Consider the following 25298-nt stretch of genomic DNA (forward strand, 5'->3'; position numbering starts at 1 on the left):
CATGGTGACCATGTGACACCTCCACACTTCTCCTTGGAGCACTGCTGCTAATGCACAGTAGACACAGTTTCTCACACATAGTATTTGTTTTGGCATTTTGTCCCCAAAAGGGAGTGTTGGTCCCCACAAGCATAGCAGCATGGAAGTATAGGAGAGCAGCAGGACAGCCTCACCTGCCATGAACGCTGCAGCCTGCTGTAAGAGGTGAACAGAGGCGTATTGGATCATAATATTTTCCTCGTTCTTTTTCACAGTTTTTCTTGAGGCCTATAAGACTACGAAATTGTCCATCTGTTTTTATATTTGTAAAATTACTCACTGCTTTTCAGTCACAAACACACAGCCAGGGGGAAAGTGAAGGAGAGAAGATCAACTAGAGCAAATGTACAGTTTCATTAAGCTCTCGTTTAAAGTCACAGCAACAGACTGAAATGCACTCCGTCTGTTTTCTCTCTTTTGATGACTTGAAGATTAGTGAAGCTGAACAACACATGCATATTTATTTCCTGAACTCGTGTTGTGTGCACACATGCACGTAGCCTTGCACATCCATATTCCGGGTGCTGGTTTTATACACACATAGATGTGAAAACAGGCAGATTTACTTGTAGACAATCCTCTTATTTTGGAAGTTCCATCACTTTTATCCAGCTGCCCCCATTCCTTACGGTTTTCCGTTTCCCTAAAGCAGGGGTGGGGAACTCCAGGCCTCAAGCGCCGGTGTCCTGCAGGTCTTAGATGTGTTCTTGATCCAGCATTGATTTAAATGGCTAAATTACCTCCTCAACATCTCTTGAAGTTCTCCAGAGGTTTTGCCAAAGGTTTCTTCCTGTTAAAAGGGAGTGTTTATAGAAGGTCATATGATTGTTGGGTTTTTCTCTGTATGTATTATTGTAGAGTCTACCTTACAATATAAAGCACCTTGAGGAGACTGTTGTTGTGATGTTTGGTGCTGTATAAAAAACAATTGGATTGAATTCAGGTGTGTTGACCCAGGGTGATATCTAAAGCCTGCAGGACACCGGCCCTTGAGGCCTGGAGTTCACCTCTGCCCTAAAGGCTGACCAGGTCGCTGTCACAGTGTTCCTCAGTGTCTCTCAGCTGGCCCTCCAGGGAGTCTCTTGTCCCAAAGCTGGATGGACTCGCTTTAACCAAAGCTGATTCCCGTGCACCACAATGGGTGCAGAGGAGAACGAGGACTGTCGTTGCCAGCTGCGGTCCATGAAGGTAGAGTTTAAGACCATTGGCGGAGAAACAGCTGATTTAAATTGCTCGGTTATTTATTTGCCAGTAAATAAAAGATCACAAATAAAACCACATGAACTGAACTGAAAGGCGAGCTCCCAGATTGGACGCCTGTCACAGACATGAGCGGGCCGGTCAAAGACACAGATATGTGTGTTTATTTGTCACGGTGCACGGCCCTTCTCACGGTTAAATCAAATTGAAGACATTATGTTAATTATTACTAATATTAACCCTGCCTGATTATTTTCCATGTAGCTGTTTATAAGCAGCGCCTCTTCCCGGCCCAGCGCTCCTAATGAGGTCTTGTTAAAAACATCCACATCACTGGCATTTCCCTTTAATGAGTGCACCGGCGGTTTCCATGCTGATGCCCTTTATGGCAAACGGGCGCTGCTCTTTTCCAAAACAACATGGATGCCGCCACAGCTGCCGCAGCTTACGGGGGTTTTAATTTTTGTCTCCGTGGGAGGAGCAGAGGCCTTCGGGGGGGGCCGAGCAAGAAATTGAATCAATGCTGAGAGCGTCCTGGGAGAGATTCACAATAACGCACAGTAACACACCGTAATGCTCTGTGAGATACAGTGATAAGCCTCGGGGGAGAAGACTGGCAGAAGGATGGCACTGCATGTGTGTGTGTGTCGCTTAAAGGAAAAAAGCCTTTGATACTCCTACATGTTTTCAGTTTTTAATGTGAAAGTGCCTACAGGAGGTTTTTTCCACACAGGGTTTCCTGCTGCAGTATTTGAAGCGGAGGCGGGTCGAATCAACTGAATTAATGACGAGAAATTTATACAAGTTTTAGCGAATGCAAGCTTAAAGGCTCCTTTTTCCTTAAATGTGGGAGCGTTGGTTTTCTTGGATGCTTGAGCTTCGTTGTGCAGAATGGTGTGCAGCATGTTAAAGCTGCTGAAGATGGAAAGATTCTAGAAATTTAAGGCGGTTTGTGATGATGATCAGGTGGGAAGTCAGTGCTGGTCAACTTATATAAGCAGAGATTTGGAGACCTGAAGTCAGAAAGCACTGAGGTGGATCTGAATTGAAGCCAGAGACAGCTTCACATCCTGTGTTCTGTATTGTTTTCAGAATCAGAATCAGAATCAGAATCAGAATACTTTATTGATCCCTGGGGGAAATTATTTTTTGTTACAGTGCTCCATTTTAAACCAACATTAAGACAAGACAGACAATACGCTAACTAAGAATAGTACAATATATACATATATATACATACATACATACATAAGTCACTTATAAATAAATAGCTGGAAAAGAAACATGTGTAGTTGTAGCAGCAAACAGTGTGTTAAGTGGATGCGTTGTACAGGGAGATGGCCACAGGCAGGAATGATTTCCTGTGTCGTTCAGTGGTGCTTTTCGGTAATCTCAGTCTCTCACTGAACGAGCTCCTGTGACTGACCAACATGTCATGGAGTGGGTGGGAGGTGTTATCCAACATTGTCTTTATCTTGGACAGCATCCGCCTCTCTGACACCACCTTGAGGGAGTCCAGCTCCATCCCCACAACATTGCTGGCCTTACGGATCAGTTTATTAAGTCTGTTGGCATCTGCGACCCTCAGCCTGCTCCCCCAGCATGCAACAGCATAGAGGATCGCACTGGCCACCACAGACTCATAGAAAATCCTCAGCATTTTCTGGCAGATGTTGAAGGACCTCAGTCGCCTCAAAAAATAGAGACGACTCTGGCCCTTCCTGTAAAGTGCTGTGGTGTTTTTAGCCCAGTCCAGTTTATTGTCAATGTGTACTCCAAGGTATTTATAGTCCTCCACAATGTCAACACTGACCCCCTGGATTGAAACAGGGGTCAAGTGTTTCCTGGTCTTCCTGAAGTCCACGATCAGTTCCTTGGTCTTTGCCACGTTGAGCTGCAGATGATTCTGCTCACACCACGTGACAAAGGAGTCGACCACAGCCCGGTACTCTGTCTCATCATCCCTGCTGATGCATCCAACCACCGCAGAGTCATCAGAAAACTTCTGAAGATGGCAGGTCTCTGTGCAGTGGCTGAAGTCTGTGGTGTAGAGGGTGAAGAGGAAGGGGGAGAGGACAGTCCCCTGTGGTGCCCCTGTGTTGCTAATCACCTTGTCAGACACACACTGTGGGAGACGTACATATTGTGGTCTTCCTGTCAGGTAATCAACAATCCAGGACACCAGAGAAGCATCCACCTGCATCGCTGCTAACTTATCACCCAGGAGGGTCGGCCTGATGGTGTTGAAAGCACTGGAAAAGTCAAAAAACATGACCCTCACAGTGCTCGCCGGCTGGTCCAGATGGGTGTAGACACAATTGAGCAGGTAGATGATGGCGTCCTCTGTTCCGAGACGAGGCTGATAAGCGAACTGAAGGGGATCCAGATGTGGTCTTACTGTTAACCTGTTATTACGGGGCAGTATATACATGTTCCCTGATACTGAGCGTAGATTTTTAATAGTGATATTAAGGTATTTTAAGGACTTTTAAGGAGTCTAAGTTAGGCTACTGTTAACATCAGTTTTTACATATAAAACAAGTTACTAAATCTGTAAAGAAGCCTTCAAAATGGTAAAAAAGTCAGAATAGAACCAGGGGAATATATTTCACCCGTTTCTTTTAGTGCGTTTTCTTTAACTTGTTCTTTGTGCTGGAAGTGAACGAGAACAACAGCTCTCCGTCATGGTGGTGGAGCTGCACGTGTGCTCCTTTTGTGTGACACAGTGCGGTGCTACATTAGCGCCTCCTCCCATCACAGCAACCAGTCCTGAAGTCTTTACTGGTGCAAACCCTGAAGCTTCAGAGTTTGACACTAAACTTTGAAGCTCGTCCAGCACACTCAGACTCTTACTTACTTGCTTACAAAGCTCGAGGCAGCTAGTTAAGAGTACAGTACAATGTTTATGTTTTTACCCCTTAATCCTAAAAGGCTGATGCGAAGTTGTCATCGCCTGCTGGGCTTGGCCGGGCGGGTGAGTGGCTAGTTGGCATGGAGACCCAAGTTTATGAATGCACTAACTCAAGAATGGTTTCAAATCGCAGTTACTTTGACATTAAGGTCAAAGGTCAAGATTTCTGATAATCTTGTGAATGTCTTAACTCTGGAATGAGACGATGTAGGAGTTTAGGAGGCTGAGGGGGTACCAGTGGCAGTCACCGGTATATTTGAAATGTATTTTCTGGGAATTTACCATTATTCTTTTAAATGGAGATATTATCTGAATTTCAGGAGCGGGACCACACCTCATTCACGCCCCTTCCAGCCTCAGGCTATATATGCCCTCTTCACCAATACCTGCTGTTCTCATTTTCATGCCCCTCATTAGTACACCTTCATCCTTCATTGCTCATCGTAACTGAGGATGTGGTCCCAGATAGTGACACGTGTTGCTCTGTTTGACCACCGCGTCTCTTACGTTTTAAACAGATCCTTGTTTTAGGTGAAACGTACTTCTGACTGTCCTTCGGGTCTTTTCTGAGCCGGTTTTCCTCTATTTTTGTTCAAGATCAGATTCAGATCAGATCCTTTGCTTTGTTGGATTTAAATTTGACATTGGCGGGGTTGGCAGGGTAATGACCGACTTGGCTATTTACATTCACACATTTGTTTGGTCTAGAAAGGTTCAGGGCTGTAGTGCTAATGTGAAAACCACATCAGCCTCAGTTAACTAAATGACAGTAATTATTCATTGTATATATTATCCAAGGAGGTTAAATGGATGCCAGACATTATTTATTTGGGAATTTACAGTATTCTGCACCACCTCCTCCTTCTGCCAGGCTCTCGTCTCTGTTAACACCAATCCATCCAGATCAATCCAGACGGATGGAGAGGATTTCGGGCAGTTGGGAAAAGCACCCTTATGAAATGTCAACTTGCTCTCTGCAAAGCAACCCTGCTGTGAAAAGCACCAGAAATCAGAAAATCCCCTCTTCATGCTCCATTTTTTCCTCTTGAAATGTGCTCTCACTGCAGCAATTTCACTGCAGAGGAAAACAGCGGCAGAGCACTTCTCTCAGCGACAGAGGACACCGAACTGTCTTTTTGAGGTTTTTATCATCTGTGACACAATTCTGCCTCAAGTGTGGGAGCAAAAGCTCTCAGTCTTTTATTTTTGAAAAAGACAGACAGGCGGGGAGCAATGAAACGGTTTTAAAGCTTTTTGATCACTTTGATTTACAGCGTGCTTTGTGTCAATGAGACTCATCTAAGCTGGAAAGAAACATTTAAATGTGGTGTTGTTCAGATTCCTTTCTCGTTGACCTTCTTCTTCATCTTCCTCTTCTGTCACTGCAACGCTTCTTCACTATGTGCATGTATCTGCAGCTCCACATTCAGCACCCTGTGTCTAATATATCCACTATCAGGTGGGGTGCAGTGGGAGGAGCCAAGTGTGGGGTGATCTGTGGCAGAAAGATATCAACAGGAGGGAAAGGGAAAGGCTTAAAGGGTGGTAGTGAGACGTGCTCTGATGTATGGTTTAGAGATGATGGCACTGATAAAAGGACAAGAGGCTGAGCTGCAGATGTCATGATTTTCATTGAGAGTAACCAGAATGGACGAGATTAGACATGAGTACATCAGAGGTAGGGGTGGGCCGGTGGGATAAACGGTATACGGTAGAAATGATATCAATTTGGCCAACGCTAGAGATTTTGACTATACCGTCCTACCGCGATAGCGCATGTTGATGGTGTCATCAAACTGCGCCTGTTTTGGTCGAAAGCATGGCAGCGGCTGCAAGCATGGAGCTTACAGGTGGGAGGGAGGAGGAGGTGCTCATAAAGAAGACCGGTGCGACGTCGGTCACATGGACCTGGTTTGGGTTTAAGCAGTCGGATGTTGAGCAGAAAAATATCATCTGCATATTATGCCGGTGTTCTGGGAATCTATCCTACCTCACAAACCATCCTACCCCTTGTTTATGCACGTATGCTGCGCATGCGGGTAACTACAGAGCCCCGCAAGGGACATGGGAGAAAAAAATTACGATGAACTTTTGCGAGATCTCGCAAAAGAAACTCGGAATTCACAAAAGTTGAATTCCAACTATGGTGGCAGCTACTTAGTTGTAATATTACTCTTTCTGGGTCACAAAATAAACTTTTAAGATATTTTGAGGCGTGAATGTAGTTGTATAAACGTCAAATATCTGCTCGGTTTACAAGACATCACATATTTGCAAAAGTGCTGCGACGTTTCCGGAGATCTGACACCCACCATGTCGAAGCTAACGGGAGGTCGAGACCTACTACAGCCGGGAGGAACATCGCTCTCCCGGCACATCGTGCCTCGGCGCGGCCTCCGAAGAATGCAGCTAAAAGTTTTGCGAGATCCCGAGTTTGTTTTGCAAGATCTCGCAAAAGTCCATCTTAATTGTTTTTTTCTCCCATGTCCCTTGCGGGGCTCCGTAGGTAACAAAATCCCCAAATTTAAATCATTTTTTTAACCCATTGTGAATATTTCTTATGGTTATGTTAGGGTTTGTATTAGTCACAAGTCGCCGTCAAATTATAATACGGGTAGGACGATTTGCCGAAGTTGGACGGTTTCTCAGACAGTAATAGTGAAGAGAGGATATACAAGTAATTTGTTTTATCACCTTTAAACGGAGCACCTTTTTGGAACATGAGGAAAGCCAAAAACTGCGCTTTCCACAAACACCTGTTCAGTTAAATGGAAAGAAAAAAGTGGCCCTGCACACCAGCAGACTGATATTTTCCAAGCCTTTTCCAAAGGCACTGAGAAAACAAATCAGCGGTGGATATCACAAATGCCATTACCGTGTAGTTGTGGTGCCGTTTCTTAGAGTGGAGAAAAGCGGCTTTAACGATATGATTAAGACACTCGATCCATGTTGCGAGGTACCTGGCTGCGAACATTTTAGCTGAACTGAAACACCCAAAGTAACATTTATTTAAAAAAAAGTTTTGCACAATAAATGTTCTTAAAATTCATTCTGTACTTTTTTGAAGTGTGTTTATTTTTCTGCAATGTATCTGGTATGTGAGGGACAGCTCAGGTTAAATGATTTGGAGTTAAAGTCAGAGAGCCTGAGATGGTTTGGACAATTGCAGAGGAGGGACGGTGGTTATGTTGGACAAAGGACGTGGAGGATGGAGCAGCCAGGCAGGAGGAAGAGAGAAAGACCTCAGAGGAGGTTCGTGGATGTAGTGAAGGAGGACACCGAGGGTTGGAGTGACAGACGAGCATACTGGAGGAAGGGTGAACGTGATGCAGATGGTCCGCTGTGGTCCTAAAGGGAGCTGCCAAAAGAAGAAGAAGATCTGTTAATAAATTAAAGAAGTAAAGGCATCTGTGTTGGTGGACTACACACACTATACATCACATAAACACAAACCTTAGACGACCTCGAGATTGCACAAGAAGCTGGAACCATGCTAACCCTGAAAGGTCGAAGTCATCGCTGATGTTATTGGAATACGTCATTTTGATTATTTTTGAAGAGTCTTTCCAGTCAGGTGACAAAAACAATAATCACAGTGACACACAACAAAGAATCTTTTAATGTCGGGGTCATCCCGATGATGAGCTCAGAGGGCTAAAACCTGTATAGACCGTAGACTATATAGAGAAAAATGTGCCTGCATGATGATGACCTCAGTAAACACGTTCCTGATGATTTACATGTACAGCATGTTTCCATAGTCTAAATCATGTTAAAGCAGATCATAAACCAGGCTAAGGCCTTATGGTGGATGTCTGCCAGCCTCTCAGTCCCATCCAGCCCTGATTTAAAACATCAAAAAAACCCAAAAACTAAATGGCAACAGGCCTCGAAACATAATGTCATTTTCTACATACAGTCCATTATTACGTTATCCTGGAGTTCTGGGCCTTGGAGATGTACCACTTTTTCCAGTTGGTAATTTGTCTGAAGATGTTAAAAGGCACAAATCTCATCAACCTGGCTAATAATATTGATTTATGGATCAGCGGTGTTATCAGTATCCTGCAGGTACTCTACATGGTAATCTTTGTGTGAGGAAATAGAAGCCGTCCTGTGTGACCTTTATAGAGATACTGTAGAGGGTAGCAGATGCTCGAGTCCTGTCCAGACTTGCCCGTGACTATAATTACTCCCCATGTACACAAACCCTCTGAGAGTACAACAAATAAACACTGTGTCATCCAACTGAAGTATGATAAAAAAAACAAAACAGTTCAGGTAGAAATCCTTGTCCTGTTTGAAGAGCTGTTTGTGGAAGTCGGGTGAAAGCTGTGAAGGGTTTTCCTCTGTGAGTGTTTTTAACGTTTGCATCATGTGAAGCTCCAGCAGGTAGGAGGAAGCTGGTCAGGCGGCGGTGAAATCCCTCGTGCTGCTCAGGAACACGCTCGTGTTGCTTACTGTTACATCAGCCCGACGTCCGATGCTTTTAACGGGCCGAGCCCTACATCACTTTATGTGCTCACAGCTGATGAAAGCTTTCAGTGTTTATACTGTCATCTTTCACAGAAATTTCAAAGAAGACGCTTGAGTTTAGTTTAAATGTTACACAGCTGCTCTCTGGATTCCTTTTTTTAATTTAGACTATATTCAAGTCTCCCTTAACGGTAGATTCATTTGTTCAGCGAGTACGCTTTTTGTTTCCATAGTTAAATAAGTTTTTACAATGAAATTACTTCATAAATCTAAATTACAGTCACGCATAATATGAAATATGAAAATTTACAGTTTTGGCTCCCTTTCCAGTTACAGATCATCACATTTCTGTACTCAGAGTTGCTTTTCATATAAAGACTTACAGTGTTCTGAATTTCTGGATTGCTGTTGGGTGTCAGAGCAGAGTGCTTTAAAGTTTGCATGAATCAATATTTTTGTATCAGGATGGATCAAAGACTTTATGTAATGGATGAGAGTTCAGTTAGAGAAGCACGATCAGTTCTGCAGAACTCGTTAACCTTTCCCATTGAGAGAAGATTAACACAATTTCAAATGATTATTATTAATGCATCTCCTGCCAGTCCAAATCAGTTCTCTCTGCTGCCCCCAAGTGGCCAAAAATGAATAATTAGTGCTTTAAGCTAACGTAGGCGAGGATTCCTTCATAGCCAAATCAAGATACTGACTTATCTTGTTATGTAGCCCTAATAAAACATAGACATAACATAATATTTTACAAATCTTTCATTTGAATATGTATTTATATCTCAAACATATTTTATCCAAACATAGTCATGATGTAATTAATGTACATGTCAGACTGGCTTCATTGGTTTAACCTGCACTTAACCTAAAGCTCTTACAGTTCAGAGCTCAGAGTATTTAAAGTGTTTGAAAGAATACAAACGTCTCTGCGAAAACCTAATTTACTGATACATATTACATGTTTGAGTTTATTCTAATGGAACTATCAGTCCTTAGAAGGTCTTCATAGACGGTGAATAGACATCGGTACATGTGAAGCAGGAGTTTGAATGTTCACTCATTCCAGAATTAATGTTTTAGCACCTTTCTTACCTGCTCAAGTACCAGACGGTCTGATTGCTGTTAAATAGATGTCATAGATCATTGACTTGTACTGGTGGTTGAAAGCTCTTTGGTGTAACAGATGATCAGTACCTGTCTGGGCTCACCTGACAAGTGACATATGGTTTAAAACACTAAAGATGAGGCCAGTGAAAGTGCTCAGCTCTTAATGGCTGACATCACTGTGGCTGTCACCAACTTTTACAGTAGTGGCTCTATTTTTGCTTCTGCTCCCTGTAAACAGAAATCATTTGTACACTGTGAGATAAAAGTTGTTTGAATGAGGGATCTCTGACAGACGAGTTATTGTGACTGAAAACTAAACCTGACAGCGCTCCTGCAGTTTTTCTGGACTTCCCCTCACTGATTTGATTTCTTGCCCATGACAGACGTCAGTGTGACGTCAAATCCCTTCAAACTCTCCAGCCTACAAGGCCTTTAAACCATCTCACTGTATGTGCCTCTCTCAGTTTATAACTGCATGAAGTCTCGATGCTGCTCCTGGGTCACATCCAGCTCTAATGGTAAAAATAAGTGACAGACTGTGTAACATATCACCACAAACATAAAGGGAGATTGTGACAGTTTGCAGCACCGTCACAACTCTTCAGATTACACCACGGGGACTGCAGCGAGCAAACAATCCTTTCATCGTGTCACATCACCTCGGGCCATCATATTTTATTGAGTACTATGTATGCATCTTAAAGTACTCTGAGGTCATGGCGTCCTCTGTACAGCTCTTCATATAACTTTTTGCTAAAGTGATTTATTTTAAAAAATGCATTTCAGATAAAGCTGTAAAATGCGTCTCAAAAAGAAAAATATGGACCTGCTGCAAAAAGTTGGCAAGAAAAAAAATCAAATAAGGTGCAAAAAAAGGGAAGTGAGCACAAGATAACCAAGTGGAGAAAAAGACACGGAACAGAAAAACCATAGAAAACCAACTCGATGCGACAGGGACGTCACAGTGTTACTGATTTACTTAAAGCTTTGATCTGAATTCATTTCATTGAGTTTGTCAGTTTCCATGCAGTTCCACATGTTAGCCTTCAGTACCTGTGGACTCGTCAGGCTACGGTGGCACATTTGTAAAGGACCATTTTGTTCTGTGTGAAAATAATCTCATGTGACTTCCAGTGTGATGCCGGTAGGACCCCCTCCCCGATCGCACAGCTGGAGATCAGCAGGGTTCCTCTGTTGAATGTCGGCCTCCACCCCCCCCCCTCTCTCTCTCTCTCTCTCTCTCTCTCTCGTCTATGTATTTCTAGTTATTGTTACAATTAAAAAAATTAAATGGCAGATACCAATGTGCACAACTTCCTTTCAGTGATTTCTTTAGTCACAGTAATTAAAAGTCCCACGTGGTTTTTCCTATGTTGGAAAAACTCAGAGATGGTTGAAAACTTGCATTGCTAAATGTAACCGATCTACTGTGAGACGCATCAGTGATGACGTCACTTATTTCTACAGTCATACACTTTATTTATACTTGGCAGCCGACAGGTCTCGTTTATGAAACGTCCTCACTAATATTGGGATTGAAGTTTCTCCAGGAAAAACTTTTAATGATAAAGTTCTTCTAGTTGTTATTAAGGATTCGATTTTCTCGTTGCAATCTTTTTAATTTGCTTTTCAGCCTCTTATTTTTTAGATGAATAGGGCAAAAAGCTGAAGATTTTCCTCAATGTTGTTGTGTTGAATACAAAGATAATCGATATAAGATGATAGTTTGTATTTTGTGTTACAAACTGCTTTAAAGTCTGTTGTGATTTTTCCCTGATATTTGTTTTGCACTGATTTGAAAAGATGCTCTTTTTTTCTCTTTGATAAATGCTTGATGAAGATCTTACAAATTGAAATGTTTCTTTTCATAAATATTTTTAGAATTAAATATTTAGTTGGAGAAAAATATTGTGCAGATGTTTCCCCCTTTTCAGCCTAATTAATAAAGACATAAAATTGCCTCAGAATATTTGTAAATATAAACAAAGAAGCTTTGAATGTTGGTTCTTGCACTCCAAAATTTGTCAACAAGCAAATCTCCTAATCCTCTCTTTTTGTGTGTTCTAGATAGCAGCTCAGGCTGTGTTGTTCATGTGCATGAACACTGCTGGGATATTCATCAGTTACCTGTCTGACCGTGCTCAGCGTCAGGCCTTCCTCGAGACGCGGCGCTGCATCGAAGCTCGGCTGCGACTCGAGACAGAGAACCAGAGACAGGTGAGCCGCAGACAAGTTTTTTTTGCCTCCTGCAACTTTTCAAGCTTCGGATGATTTGTTAGTCACTGTCTGTGCTGTGTTCTGTTTAATACATTTGCAGCAGTTAAATTTTTCTGTGTGTTTTCACAAGACACTTAAAGAATGAAAGCAAGTTTAGGATGCGTGTTCAGAGCCAGGTTTGAAGATTTGTGTGAGTGCTAGCAGCAGGGCTGTAGGGACAGCTGTTTGCACTCCTTTAGTATCACCACCAGGTCAAAATGCTTGCTTTACAATCTGGATGGACTGGAACACAGTTTGGCTCAGATATTCAGGACACCCAGGATTAAACTCAGGCTGTTTGCTCAGTTTAACGACCTCTGAACTCCTGCATGTCCTCCTGAATCGTCTCTGATGTCTTCCTCTTTCTGTCCTGCCCTGCAGCTCCATTGTCGGTATGCTTTGCCCAACATATCCACTATCCCTCATCTGCACATGTCCAAACCATCTCAGTCTCGGCTCTCTGACTTCATTTCCAAACTGCTCAAACTGTCCCTCTGCTGTACTCATTTCTAATCCCGCGTCTCCGGCCTGTGCTCGAGCTGATGCACACCATCACCACATCAGACAAATTCTGAATCTGTGGTTGAAGTATTGGAAGTGTTGAGAATCCATCATGGTGGTTTATATGCATTCTAAATGTGAGCAAATCGTACCTCAATACCGTCAACATGCTAGCACTTGCTATTGTGTGCATGGCTAGCATGCTAAATGCTCCTTGTAGACTTGTTTAAGTGCTGTTTGCTCAGTGAGAGTTCATACGCCGCTGCTGAAACTATTTCAGGTTGACCCCTGTTTGAACTCCAGTGAGAGATATTGGGCAGTGACCTCTAAATGACCTTCACAAACCACTGGTGCACCACAGCAGCAACGAAATCCTCTAATTTACAGCAGAATGATGTGTGAAGTGCACATTTTCACCCTCTGCTGCTTGATGCTGAAGCTCAGCGTGAGGCGACTTTAAAAAAAGAATCAAAACAAATTATGGATTTTAGCTAACAGGGCCGAGTGTTAGCAGCACCGCTAACGAGTCCTCTGAGAGCAGAAAAACATGGACGCTGCATTGATTCAATGCTGTCACACATACTGTGTCTCTGTGCATGCAGCCCCTGCTCCACACACACTTAACACGCAATCTAATAAGACAACACACGCGCTGTGAGTCAGACAAACAGAAGGCACGCACACATAAGCAAACACACACACACACACACACACACACACACACACACACACACACACACACACAGTGGCAGATAGTGTTGTGTATGCGCTGGAGTGGACAGTGAAGCTCTGAGAAGCCACAGAAAGCTTTTACAGTGGTCATGTTTCCTGGAAGCCTCTGGGCTGGCTGTAATGGAGTAAGCAGGGCCCCGCCCCTGAAAAGAACAGTGTAATGACATCCAATCAGGCTCTGTTATTTCTGTTAATGTGTTCCAGGAACATAGTGGCACATTTCTGGTTACAGCATCTCTCCAGAATACTGTAGGGTCTTCATTATAGCGCTCTTTGAGGCGACTGCTGTTGTGATTTGGTGCTATATAAATAAACCTGAATCGAACTGAACTGAAGATTGGATCATACTGCTGCAAGCAGAAAACCAATATCTATATTTTTAGATAACTCACAAACTTCCTGTTGTTGATCAGTAAACAGTGAACACCGCATAAGGTTTTGAGTTTAGAAGGATTCGTTTTGAATTTTAGGTTACCTTTGGATTAGGGTTCTGTTATTGTTTCCTGTCGCTTCCCTTGTCATTTGTTACGTCAGCGTTGTAGCGTCTGTGCCTTAGCGCTTTGTAAACACTTTCTGGACTTTGTGATTTTCTGGACTTAAAGAATCATTATTCTTTAAGCATTGAGAATGCTTAATGTTCATTCTTGTTTCCTGAGTCTTGCATTAGGGTTCACAAATGTTTAAGACACGCAGATGGTGTTTGCTGACTGGTGCACTGCTAGAGTTTTAGTTTAGCAAACATTGGACAACATCAGATCCTCAAAAATGAAAGCTTAACATTTGGCTGTCTAAAAAATATTTTTCTGTTCCTGACAAGAGTAATGAAAGGATGTTTCCCTGACAGCTGCAGTGTAATAACTCTAAAGAAAAACAGTATTAATGAAGCAGTAATAAGCAGGTTATAATACAGATGAACTCAAAATTAGCCTCCATCCATCCATTCGCTTCCGCTTATCCTTTTCAGGGTCGCGGGGGGCGCTGGAGCCTATCCCAGCTGTCATAGGGCGAGAGGCAGGGTACACCCTGGACAGGTCGCCAGTCTGTCGCAGGGCTAACACACAGGGACAAACAACCATTCGCACTCACATTCACACCTAGTGGCAATTTGGATTATCCAATTAACCTATCCCCACAAGTTGCATGTCTTTGGATGGTGGGAGGAAGCCGGAGTACCCGGAGAGAACCCACGCAAACACGGGGAGAACATGCAAACTCCACACAGAAAGACCCCGGCCTGATGGTGGAATTGAACTCAGGACCTTCTTGCTGTGCGGCAACAGTGCTAACCACCGTGCCACCGTGCTGCCCTATAAATTAGCCTTTACATTGAAAATCCACCACAAGGTCCATGTGGATCTTTGGTACAGTCTGAATGAAGACAGACGTTGTCAGTGAGCTGCTGGAGGGCTTCAGCTTTCAGCTAAAATCAAGCTTCACTAATGACTTTCAAAGCTGATCTGACATTGAGTCCGCTGGCTCTCAGCTGTCCAAACCAGGGTCCCTGTCCAGTGGAGCAAACACTCTGCAGCCCCCTGTCCACACACAAGATTTTAGCATTTCTAACATTTTGTTATGTGTCTGAGATGACTGCGGCATTCTCAATTCATTTACTATTTCAAAACCCCCTTGCTCTTATTTGGAAAGATCAGTCACTGCTAATCAGATAGCCTTCCTTATTTTTTTCCTACTTATCCTCCAGATAATCTCACACCAGCTGCAAGATTATCTGCAGGATAAGGATTAACAGGAGAGGTGGCTGATTATATTGCTCAGTTATTTGCCACAGAGTACTTTGATGAATATATGTCAAAGTCTGTCTCCTGTAAATTTACTTTACCTTTATTAACCGGGTACAAATACTGTAAATGAGCGGCCTTTGTGGAGTTTGCATGTTGTCACTGTGCCTGTGTGGGTCTCCCCAGGTACCTCCCGCCTCCTCCCACAGTCCAAGGTTAGGTTAATTAGTGATGCTAAAATACCTAAATTCAGCATACGTATGCTGTCTTTGGAAATTCCACTTAAGTTGAAAATTTCAGCAGATTTCTTTTGTTTATGTTTAACATGGGAACTAAGATTACTGTCTTGATGGCAAAAGGAGTTAAGAGAGGGAGAAGAGCTGCTGATAGAGTTTCCAAAACATAATGTAGTTAATAGAATTTATATTGTAATATTTTATCCCAGAGTACTGCGACAGGAAGCGGTACTATTTGCTCAAATGGAGCTCCTTGTGTGATTGCAGCAGGAGTTTGGCTGACGTGTGATTGAGCAGCACAGACACATTGCAGGGTTCAAAGGTTCAGTCTGAATTCAGGACGACTCTGTAAAATCCACATTTCTTGCAGTGAGACTCCACCACCAAAGCCCGGGGCGTTTGGTTGCGACGCAGCAGCCGAAGAATTAGCAACGCTTCACTGAAATGTTTGTCTGTCTAGACCTCAATTTGTGGATGCACTGCTCTGCTTTCCAGCACAGACACCAACACAACAAAAACAACAGCACAACAGAGGCGTGCCGAGAGCAGGGGGCGGTGCGTGCTCAACAACACAAGCACCTGCTCTCCTCTTACACATTTCACACTCAGCTGATGGTCACGTCCACAGTGGTGTGTCAGAGAGATGAGCTGTCCAATCAGCTTCTGCTCTCCATCACAAGCTGCAGGATCCCAGTGACTGAAACATAAACAACAATATAGCTGAGATTTTGAGTGATCATGTAGCTGGATGCATGAATTATCAATATGTTATTATTCTTTGCTAAAGATAAGGGGTTCTGTTTTTGTTATGATCCCTTTTTATTTTTGCATCGTATCTCTTCCTGTCATGTGTGAGTGTTTACCTCTGGATACTTCAGCTGCTCTTCAGGTTTGGTTTAGTTAGCTTGTTTTTTTCTGCCACTGCAGCCATAAGCTTGCAAAAAATACTACATAACATTAACAACTGTCAGTGCTTTGCTGTTGGGTCCACTCAGGACTTTCCCCTCTGAACTGTGTCAGGGTGATTAGTTATGTAAATAAAAAGTATTGTTCGGGGTGCTGGTACAGCTCACTGTATGCTGGGAGGCTACAATGTAAAGTATGAGGTGTGTTCTGTGCACCGTTATGCACTGGTTTCACTGGTCCAGCCCACTTATGAGCTAAGACGAGTACGATACCCCAGTTTTAAAAGTTTGTTATCATGAAGACGACAGTTGTAAAGTGTCATAAAAAAGATGAAAAGAAATAAAGAATTGTTGAAGAGTAATTTTTTGATTAAGGTATTAAATCAATGCAACAGGAAGACCACCTGATTAGATGTGAACAGGTTTCCATGACAACAGATGAAACAGTGATTAGCTGGGAGCTTGGATGGATGTGGGTTTCAAAGTGGCTTGCAGATGCACAAACGTGGGGACTGCTAGGATAACATGTACATTATTTTCCATAGAGATGTACCGTTTGGATGTGTATCAGCTAAGCTAACAGCTGATGTGGACTGGCATTTTCCCTCCTCTGGACCAACTTTTTTTATCGTATGTTAAGGTTCAAAATGATTAGAGTTCATGATATTTTGATGGTTTTCTTTATTCTGATTGTGGTGATTTTTATGTTAGAATTTGCTCCGATGCTTGTTTTTACGTATTAGATGACAATCTTTGTATAACCGCTGCTTCATTATTTACATGTCTTTCTACAGCAACGATGGAACTGTTGTCATTGCTGTGATCGCAGCAGAGGACGGTGTCGCTATCTCCCTCTCTCTGTGCGTCTCATTGCTATTATCCAGCCTCAGCCAGCCTCTCTTTGCACTTGTGCTCGGGGTCTGAAGAGGCTCTCCAGGGCTCTCAGACAGCATCATGCAGCTTCACTGAGTGCACATAAGGTTGCATTTTTATTTCTTACTGGAAAACTCATCTGTGAGCCAAGCAGGGAAGAAAAACAAGTGTGCTGTCTTACAGTTGTGACTGCAGAGGAACCGTGCAAGCTGATGACAGCAAATGTTCTCAGAGAATTATAGACGATCTAGTGTAACGTCGAGGTGGGAATCACCAGACACCTCACGATACAATATTAAAACAATACTTGACTCTGTCAATATTAGTGTGATTTGTTACATTTTGCAATATGCTGAGTATTTGGACTAAAATATATTGCAATTTATCACCTTTTTTTTTTTTTACTGCAAATTACATCCTCAAAGTTAAAATGTATCAAAACCTGTTTTATCCAATAAGATAAAGTTACCTCACTTCAGTGTTTTCTTTTTGGTGCCAAATGAGATTATCAAGAATGGCAACATTGTCACTAAAACCAACAAATGTTGCCATAAAACGGAGTCGGTCTGTTATCAGTCTGTGATTGAATGTGGTCAAGCCAGCAATTATACGCAATCTGTTTCTGATAATACAGCAAATACAGTGATAAATCATTGAAAATCACATATCTGCTTCCGTCTAAATAGACAGAAATTGAAATTTAACAGAAATTGACATTTAACTATTACATTTGCACTTCACAGCCTTCCTGTTCTATAGGAATATAAACCAGAATACAACCAGCTGGCAGCCAGTTGAGTCCCCTCATGTTGAGCTCATAGACTGAATCATTCAGACTGATGGAAACATTTGTGCTCATTTATAAATTAAACACCAATTATTTGCAAACCTTTTACAATCTTTCCAAGCGTGACTGCAGCCACTTAGAGAAAGGTCGCCTCCTATCATGCGACCTTGCAGCCCCGTTATTCGTAGTATCCTGGCATATTTGAATGTATCTAATCAAATATAAATATATTTTCCCTCAGCCCGTGTTTCAAGTCGTAGAGTTTTTGGGAACTGTTTGCAGTTGCGGATTAATCCATATTTGGAGCTCTTTGGTGAGTAATTCCAACAGCAGAGTGCTGTATGTGGGGCTGAGTCATAGTGAAGCGCGGTGTGCATTCATGGTAATGAAAGAACATGATGTGCCCACGTGCAACCATCATGTTGTCTTCAAGATTTACAGCTCTTCAAATGGAATATCACTTTAGTCTCTATCACAAATTCATTCCAGTGAAAATCTCACCAGAAGACACACCAGAGAGAATAAAAGGCAGATCGCCGCTCTAATGTCAAAATTCTGTGCAAAATTTCTTTCAACTTGTTTATCAGATTGGGAGCAAAACTAATCTCCCGCCTCGTGCAGATTTCCTCTCGTGTTTTTAAACAGTGAGTCTTTAAGATGTAGAACAGGGCCAGCTGGTTCGTTCGGAGCCTTTCCAGCTATTAGACTTGTCCCTCTGTCATCCCTTTGGCGTAAAATATTCCAAAAAACCTGCAGGGCTTTTGAGCATGTGCATGTCGTGTACTGATGTCACTGTACGTGACGTTCTGGTTGGTTCTAATGTATTCAGTATCTGAAAGAAGCAGTTGCTTGGCTCTGGTGCGGCTCCCCGAGGCCAAAAGAATCCTGAGGGATGCTGCATCGCTCCCACTCCAAATCTGTTTCTGCTTTAGCCAAGTGGCACCGTGTCAGTACAAAAATCACAACACAAACTCTTTTAATTGTGATGTTCCTGCGAGCGCAGAGGCTTTGGAGGATCCTGCTCGAGGAGCTTAGGCTGGCAGAGCTCAAGCCATCTTTTTTAATTCATTTCTCACACACACAGCCCCTCGTGTAATTTCTTTTTAAAGGCTTTATTTCTGTTCCTTCGATAATTTACTGTTGATGTTCTCTCGTTTATTATTGAAACATTTACATACATCAAACATAGTTTTTGAATTTATCCATAAAAAAGGCTGTTTCCACTTTTTAGCTGTAGTTCAAAGCATTTAGTTTAAAAGTGAAACAATCTAAAGTAATGATGTGAAGAGTTTACCTTCCTTCCTGTGTTTCTGGACGTAGATGCTGCTGTACTAGAAGAACTCACACTGATCAGCGTTCATCTCAGTGCAAGCTGACATCAGCTGATGGCTCAGCACTTCCTGTTTTCCATATGTTGCCGTGTAAGGTTGGGGAGATCCCAGGACAAACCTTTGCCTATAAACTGCTGCAGGAGTGTGTTGGACTGTTAGGTTTGAGCTAATAAAACTCAAAGTTGTGGTTCATGGGGTGATGGCCTCGTGCTTTTACGAGGGTTGTTTACAGCAGAGTGTGAAGTGGCTGGAATGAGAATTAGCGCCTTTAAATCCGAGGACCCGGTTCGCTCAGAAAAGACCGTCCACTCTGGATTTGAAGGCTTCAAGTAGAATTCAGATATTTGTTGTTATTCAAGCAGCTGACTGTGAAGCTGAAGCTGTTGATGTACCGGCCTGTGAACAATGCTGGCCTCACCTTTGGTCACGAGCTGTGGGTGGTGACAGAAGAAATAGGAGCGCAGATAGCAGTGTTGGTGAGCTTCTCCTGAGAGGTGACTGGGGTCAGCCGTAGACACAGGGTGAGGAGCTTGATCATTCAGGAGGCTCTGAGTAGCTCCTACTGGGAGGAGACCCCAGGCAGACCCGAGGCATGACAGCTGACAGATGAAGTGTCTCGTCTGTCTTAGGAAAGCATCAGAGTCCTCCTGAAAGACCTGGGGGAGGCATCAGGGGAGAGGAAGATCTGAACACCTCTGCTTAGTCTGCTCCCTGTGGACAAATTAACGGGTGGAAGTGCCAATCACAAAAACAGTTCAATAGTCAATGTTTTTTTAACACATTGTGATTTGTCGGTATATGCAGATGTTATGTTATTGTTCTGTATTGTGTCTTTTTGTCATTTCAAAGCGATGAGATGATTCATTTTTCTCCCCAACAGGAACGACTGGTGTTATCAGTCCTGCCTCGTTTTGTAGTTTTGGAAATGATCAACGACATGACAAATGTAGAGGACGAACACCTCCAGCATCAGTTTCACAGAATCTACATCCACCGCTACGAGAATGTCAGGTGAGGGTCCAACAGCAAAACACCTGTGTGTGCCCCGATTAAAGACATTTGAGAGTTTTTGCTCTTAAGAACAAAACTGTGACATTTACGTAAAATGTGCAAAATCTGACATCACAGAAAATGTCATCCTCATTAAGTATCATAACTTTTAAGAAGTGAGCTGGATATTAAAGTGACATTTCCGTATTTTATTCAGCATTCTTTTCGCAGATGTTAAAGGCTTCACAAACCTCTCCACGACGCTGTCAGCGCAGGAGCTGGTGCGAATGTTGAATGAACTCTTTGCACGCTTCGACCGCCTCGCACATGTAAGAGCTTCTCATCCCAAATGCATATGTGCATATAATCTGATTTTAGTCTTGAGATTTGAATTAATTTATTTTCCCATTAAAAATATTCGCTCATCTGTGCATTAAAGGATTAATAAATCACATTTCTTTAGAGATACCTCTTAGCAGATCCAGGAACAGTGTGTTCTGGATCAGGTTAATAACCTTTACCTAACAGCTGATTACCTGTCTGTGGTTAACTTTTGATTTACTTTCACTTATCTTATGAACCTCCTCTGAAAATGGCCCAAACAGCAACGCCAGCTTGGCCAACATTTGTAATGTTGTGTGTTGACTCATAGCGTTGACTCAGGGTGAGTCTGGATGCCTCACCTCAGCCACGGGCCACATCTGTCAAACACTACATCACCTGATCTTATGACTTATGGCTGATTATGTGGAGACTTTTTGTACGATGGGACTCAAATTTTGTTCAAATATTTGGTAAACTGTGTTAGATAGAACTGTTTAGTGAAAGTCAGCTTTAAAGGCGACCAGTTTAAACTGATAATCTCATAGATCCTATAATGTTCAATCAATATTTAGATTGAAACACTTTTCCCAATATATAGTTTGTGAACACTTGCTTTATGGTTAAGTGAAAGCAAACTCTGAGGATGTCACTGTGGATGAGGGAGGTGTTTTTCCACAGCGTCGCCAGGTGTCGCTCGTGGGGATCATGTGATCGTTGGGGTTCTCTCTTTGTTATTGTAGTATATTAACCTTGCTAAATGCTAAAGAGTTCTATAAATGCAGCTGCAATAAGCTGCATTGTTGTGGCAGACTTGCATCTTGCTAGCTAGCTGGTAAGGAACTGCAAGGATAGCTTCTCAGCTCCTTTACTGCCACCTTCTGGCAATAGAGTGTACCATTCAAGATGCTGGTTAAAAATACATGCACATACACCATAAATGGTAACATAAACTCTTTAATTTTTGCTTCTGTGTGGCAGGCTATCACTAAAAACTATTTTCCCAGTTGTATAAAAATAATTACTGAAAATGAAGCATAAGAATAGACTTTGCAGCTCTTCTTTTTCCACATTGTTTGATTGTGCGTGTATGATTTTGGAGCCCAGAGCTCATCTCTTCTGCGACAGCCTCTCATGGCTGTCGGGACTCATGAAAACTGAATAAAGACGCTCCAGTAGAATAAATATTTATTCAAAACAACACAGTGAATATCTGATTCAACATCCACTGTGTACGACTCAGCTGATATTAGATTGCAGAACATTTCAGACTGTCACGCTTGGGCGGTCGCAATTTCACAGTCAGAGAAGGAATTCAGAGATAACCTGATATGTTTTCTGTGTTTTCCTTTTTTTTCTTAATTTCTACTGATCTTTAATTCTTATTTCAGGTATAGTCATTGCTTAGGTTTTCTGCCTTTATGGTTATGGTGTTTGTCTGTTTCAGGAGCATCACTGTCTACGAATAAAGATCCTTGGAGACTGTTACTACTGTGTGTCTGGTCTGCCGGAGCCTAGGCCGGACCACGCCCACTGCTGCGTGGAAATGGGCCTCAGCATGATCAAAACCATCAGGTGCTGTCTTCTTCTACTGTCCTTTCTTTTTAACAAAGCTCCTTGTTGTAGGGAAAGGCTTTTACTGCAGCTGTCATCAGTTGTTTATGCCTTTAGTTTTACCTTAAATAGGTGAACAGTAGTTCAGTTGATTTCAGATCAGACCACTTGTTTTCCATCAAAGACTCCTGTGTTGCTTTTACAGTATGTTTTTGGTCAGTCCACTGACTCACTGGAAGCTGGAAGCCATGCATGTCCATGCAATAGATTGATCTTCCTGTCTTACTTTGATTTCTCTAAGTAACAGTGCCAGAGCTTTTTAATTTATTTTTTTAAAATTCATTCTGGTTTCTAATTTCGAGAGTGATCACTGGTTTGCAGATTATGCACTAATATGTTGGATATCAGATTGTTCCCTGTACTGTAAAGTCTTTCTTGGATGGCAGGCTTGGATAAATATATGTCTTCCTCATGTAGAAATGCTTTTGTTATCTACCATGGAAAGGATCCTGCGATCATCCACCGCTCTAGGTCTGTTTTATGTTGCATCGCTCCTCGGCACATTCTTCTTTTTCTTGTCTCATCAAGCTTTAAATTTGACGTCTCTTAATGTTGCTGCGATCGCTCTAGTGCATTTGTTTTTTGTTCGTAGCCTGAGGATGGCCTGTTTCACTGGCACAGAGAGCTCTCTACATTAAAAGTGGATCTAATTCCAATATTTTTTAAGAATCTGCACTTTTTGATTGAGTGGTACTGATATAAATAAGCTATAAGTTAGATGTAGTGTTTTAGCTATTTTGTCACTGATTTTTCCTCCCATTTTATAAATGCTGACTTTTGGCCTGGTCGTGATTTATTATGGGATTGAGAGGTATTAGCATGCAGTGCATCTTGGTCTGCCCTAGATTGCCAGGATACAAAACGCCAAAATCGTCATACTGACGTTTCACAACAGGATTTTCTCTAACCAGTGAGGGACATGGGTTAATACACCTTTTAAATAGGTGTGTATAAATACACATGTGACTACGAATACATTTTTAAACCTTCTTCTCTGTAACTTTAAAAGATAAAACATGGTAATAAAAAAAAAGTACGTTTATTTTGGTGCAGCGGGAGAGAAACCCTTTTAAATCAAAGTCGAGTTTGTCTGTTTTTGTATGAATAGAGCAAATTCATGGTGCAATGAATTCATTGTAACTGCAGGAATCATCTTAGAAGAATAAATGTCTTTTACCCCGAGGACTGTCCTAGTATCTGTTCTGCTTGGAAAAGCCTCCCTGCAATATTTGCATGCAGCTGTGTTTCAACACAAAATCAGTATCAAATAATGTACATTTGAATTAACAGATGCATTGCTGAAATGCAAGAAAACATGTTTGTAGTGCTTGTATTGTATTTTGCAACACACAAAAGGGCTTTATAGATCTTTGTATCAGACTGTGAAATGAGTAGTTCATAGGAAAGGAGAAAGAGTCAGTTCTTCTTTGTCTAAAAGGCTCACAGACGCTGGAGTTTGTGCTTTGATTTATTTTATTTCAGTGATCCTCGGTGCTGCTGTAGCGTTTTAACCCCTTGCATTGATATAAGAGTGAGAGAGGAGAGGACTGATGTTCAGAGGAAAGAGACAGATTAGGGTGGATAAGCTGTGAGATTTGTGCTCAGTATCATCATGTCAAGATGGTGAGCTGTGCACACTTTTTGCTGCGACACCAATCAGTTTTGCAAAAGCTGGAATAAGAGGAGATGGGTTTGCTTATATTGTCCAAATAAAGCAGGTTTTTACTTGTTTCTGAGGGATTGTAAAGCATAAAGGTGGGACCACATTGTTCCCGACTCGTCCAATAAACAGAGGAAATACTAACCCCCTTCCTTAAAAGTTGGAACACCTTAAAAAGTGAATAAATGAATGCAACGATTTGCTGGACTTTTGGGAGGGGAATAATATTCCACTGTTATCTGAGAGGAATCCAGCTGCTCAGCTGTCCGTGGTCTTATTTGTCATAAATTTCACTTAATGGTGTTTCTGTTTGTGAAAGGTCTGGACTGCAGCGAGCCATGAAGCTGTGCTGTTGGATTAGCTCCAGTATATGATTTAGCATTGTCTTGTTGAAATGTGCAAGGCCTCTCCTGTGACAGATGCTGTCTGCACGGGCACAACCTGTATGTACCGTTCAGCACTGGTGGTACCTTTCCACATGTTCAACCACCATACCGTCAGAGTTTCAGGCTTTTGAACTGAGTGCTGATGACGAGCTGGACGTAACTCTTTAGTTAGTTCACGATGTTCTTTCAGCTGTTCGTTTTTGGCACCACTTTACTTTTCCAGCCTCTTTTCCAACTTTTTTGCGACATGGTGCTGCCATTAAAGTCAAAATGAACTAATATATTTAATGTAATAGTGAAATGTCTGAGTATAAGCATATATGTTTTATTGTGAATAGAATATGGGTTTATGAGATTTTTCAAAGCATTGCTTTTATTTATGTTTTACACAGAGTCCCAAATTCACAGTCACAGTCGTCAGTAATCAAACACGGTTTTAAACACTGCTGTGTTGCAACTACATGTGGTGATATAATCACACAAAGACGATGTTGGTCGAGTTTACAGAATCCAGCTAATGTTAGCTAAGCTTGCACCAGTTTCCTTCTTTCCTCGTATTTGTTAATGCAGATTCTGGTCACACGTTGCTGAACAAATGCATGAAGGCTGAGAGTAAGCTGACAGATTCTAGTACAGCATCTTGTCATACTGGTTTACAACTTCCTGTTACACAGATTGAGGCGTTGGTTACATTTTTGTGAATTTCAAAAATTGTCAGTCCTCATTGTACATTAAAACTAGGAAGACATGTTAAGCCGTTAGCAGTTAAGGCAGTTGAGGTGGGAATGTTCCAAGGTTTCTGTATCTTTAGGCTATTTTAGCACATCCATCGCAGCTCAGCAGGGGAGCACAATCAGGGAGTACTAGTACAAAGAAACCTCACAGAAAAAAGTCCAAAGTTACGATGTGAAGCTCTCACATGACACCTGGAGGTCTGAACCAAATGTTTGGGAGGATAGAAACAGGAGGCTCCGAAGACAGTTCAGTCTGCAGAAATTCTCTCTCCCTGTTTTGATGTTTATCGCCGTCTTTTGTTGAGGTCAAGACTCAACACAAATCTAAAACTAAAAGTTTGTCTGGTTCACCAAACACTGCCAACGTCTTCTTAGATGGATAGTTTGTTCTATCCATCCATGGCTAACAGTTTTTCTGTTACCTAGACGGTTAGATTTTATTTCGAACATGCAAATATAACTGAAATAACAAGAAAAAAATAAGAAAAAAACTTAAA

General features: G+C 42.1%; 1 protein-coding gene across 2 annotated transcripts in view; it reads left to right on the top strand.

The window, feature by feature from the left end:
• adcy8 (adenylate cyclase 8 (brain)) overlaps positions 1 to 25298 on the top strand; it is a 123148-nt gene that overhangs the window by 34109 nt on the left and 63741 nt on the right. For both annotated transcript variants that reach the window (XM_004569457.3, XM_004569459.3), the window contains exons 2-5: positions 11807 to 11956; positions 19977 to 20107; positions 20304 to 20415; positions 21855 to 21982. In XM_004569457.3, the coding sequence (XP_004569514.1) occupies positions 11807 to 11956; positions 19977 to 20107; positions 20304 to 20415; positions 21855 to 21982 (521 nt within the window). The remainder of the gene's footprint in view (positions 1 to 11806; positions 11957 to 19976; positions 20108 to 20303; positions 20416 to 21854; positions 21983 to 25298) is intronic.

This window comes from Maylandia zebra, linkage group LG18 (assembly GCF_041146795.1).
Source record: "Maylandia zebra isolate NMK-2024a linkage group LG18, Mzebra_GT3a, whole genome shotgun sequence".
Classification (NCBI taxonomy): domain Eukaryota; kingdom Metazoa; phylum Chordata; class Actinopteri; order Cichliformes; family Cichlidae; genus Maylandia; species Maylandia zebra.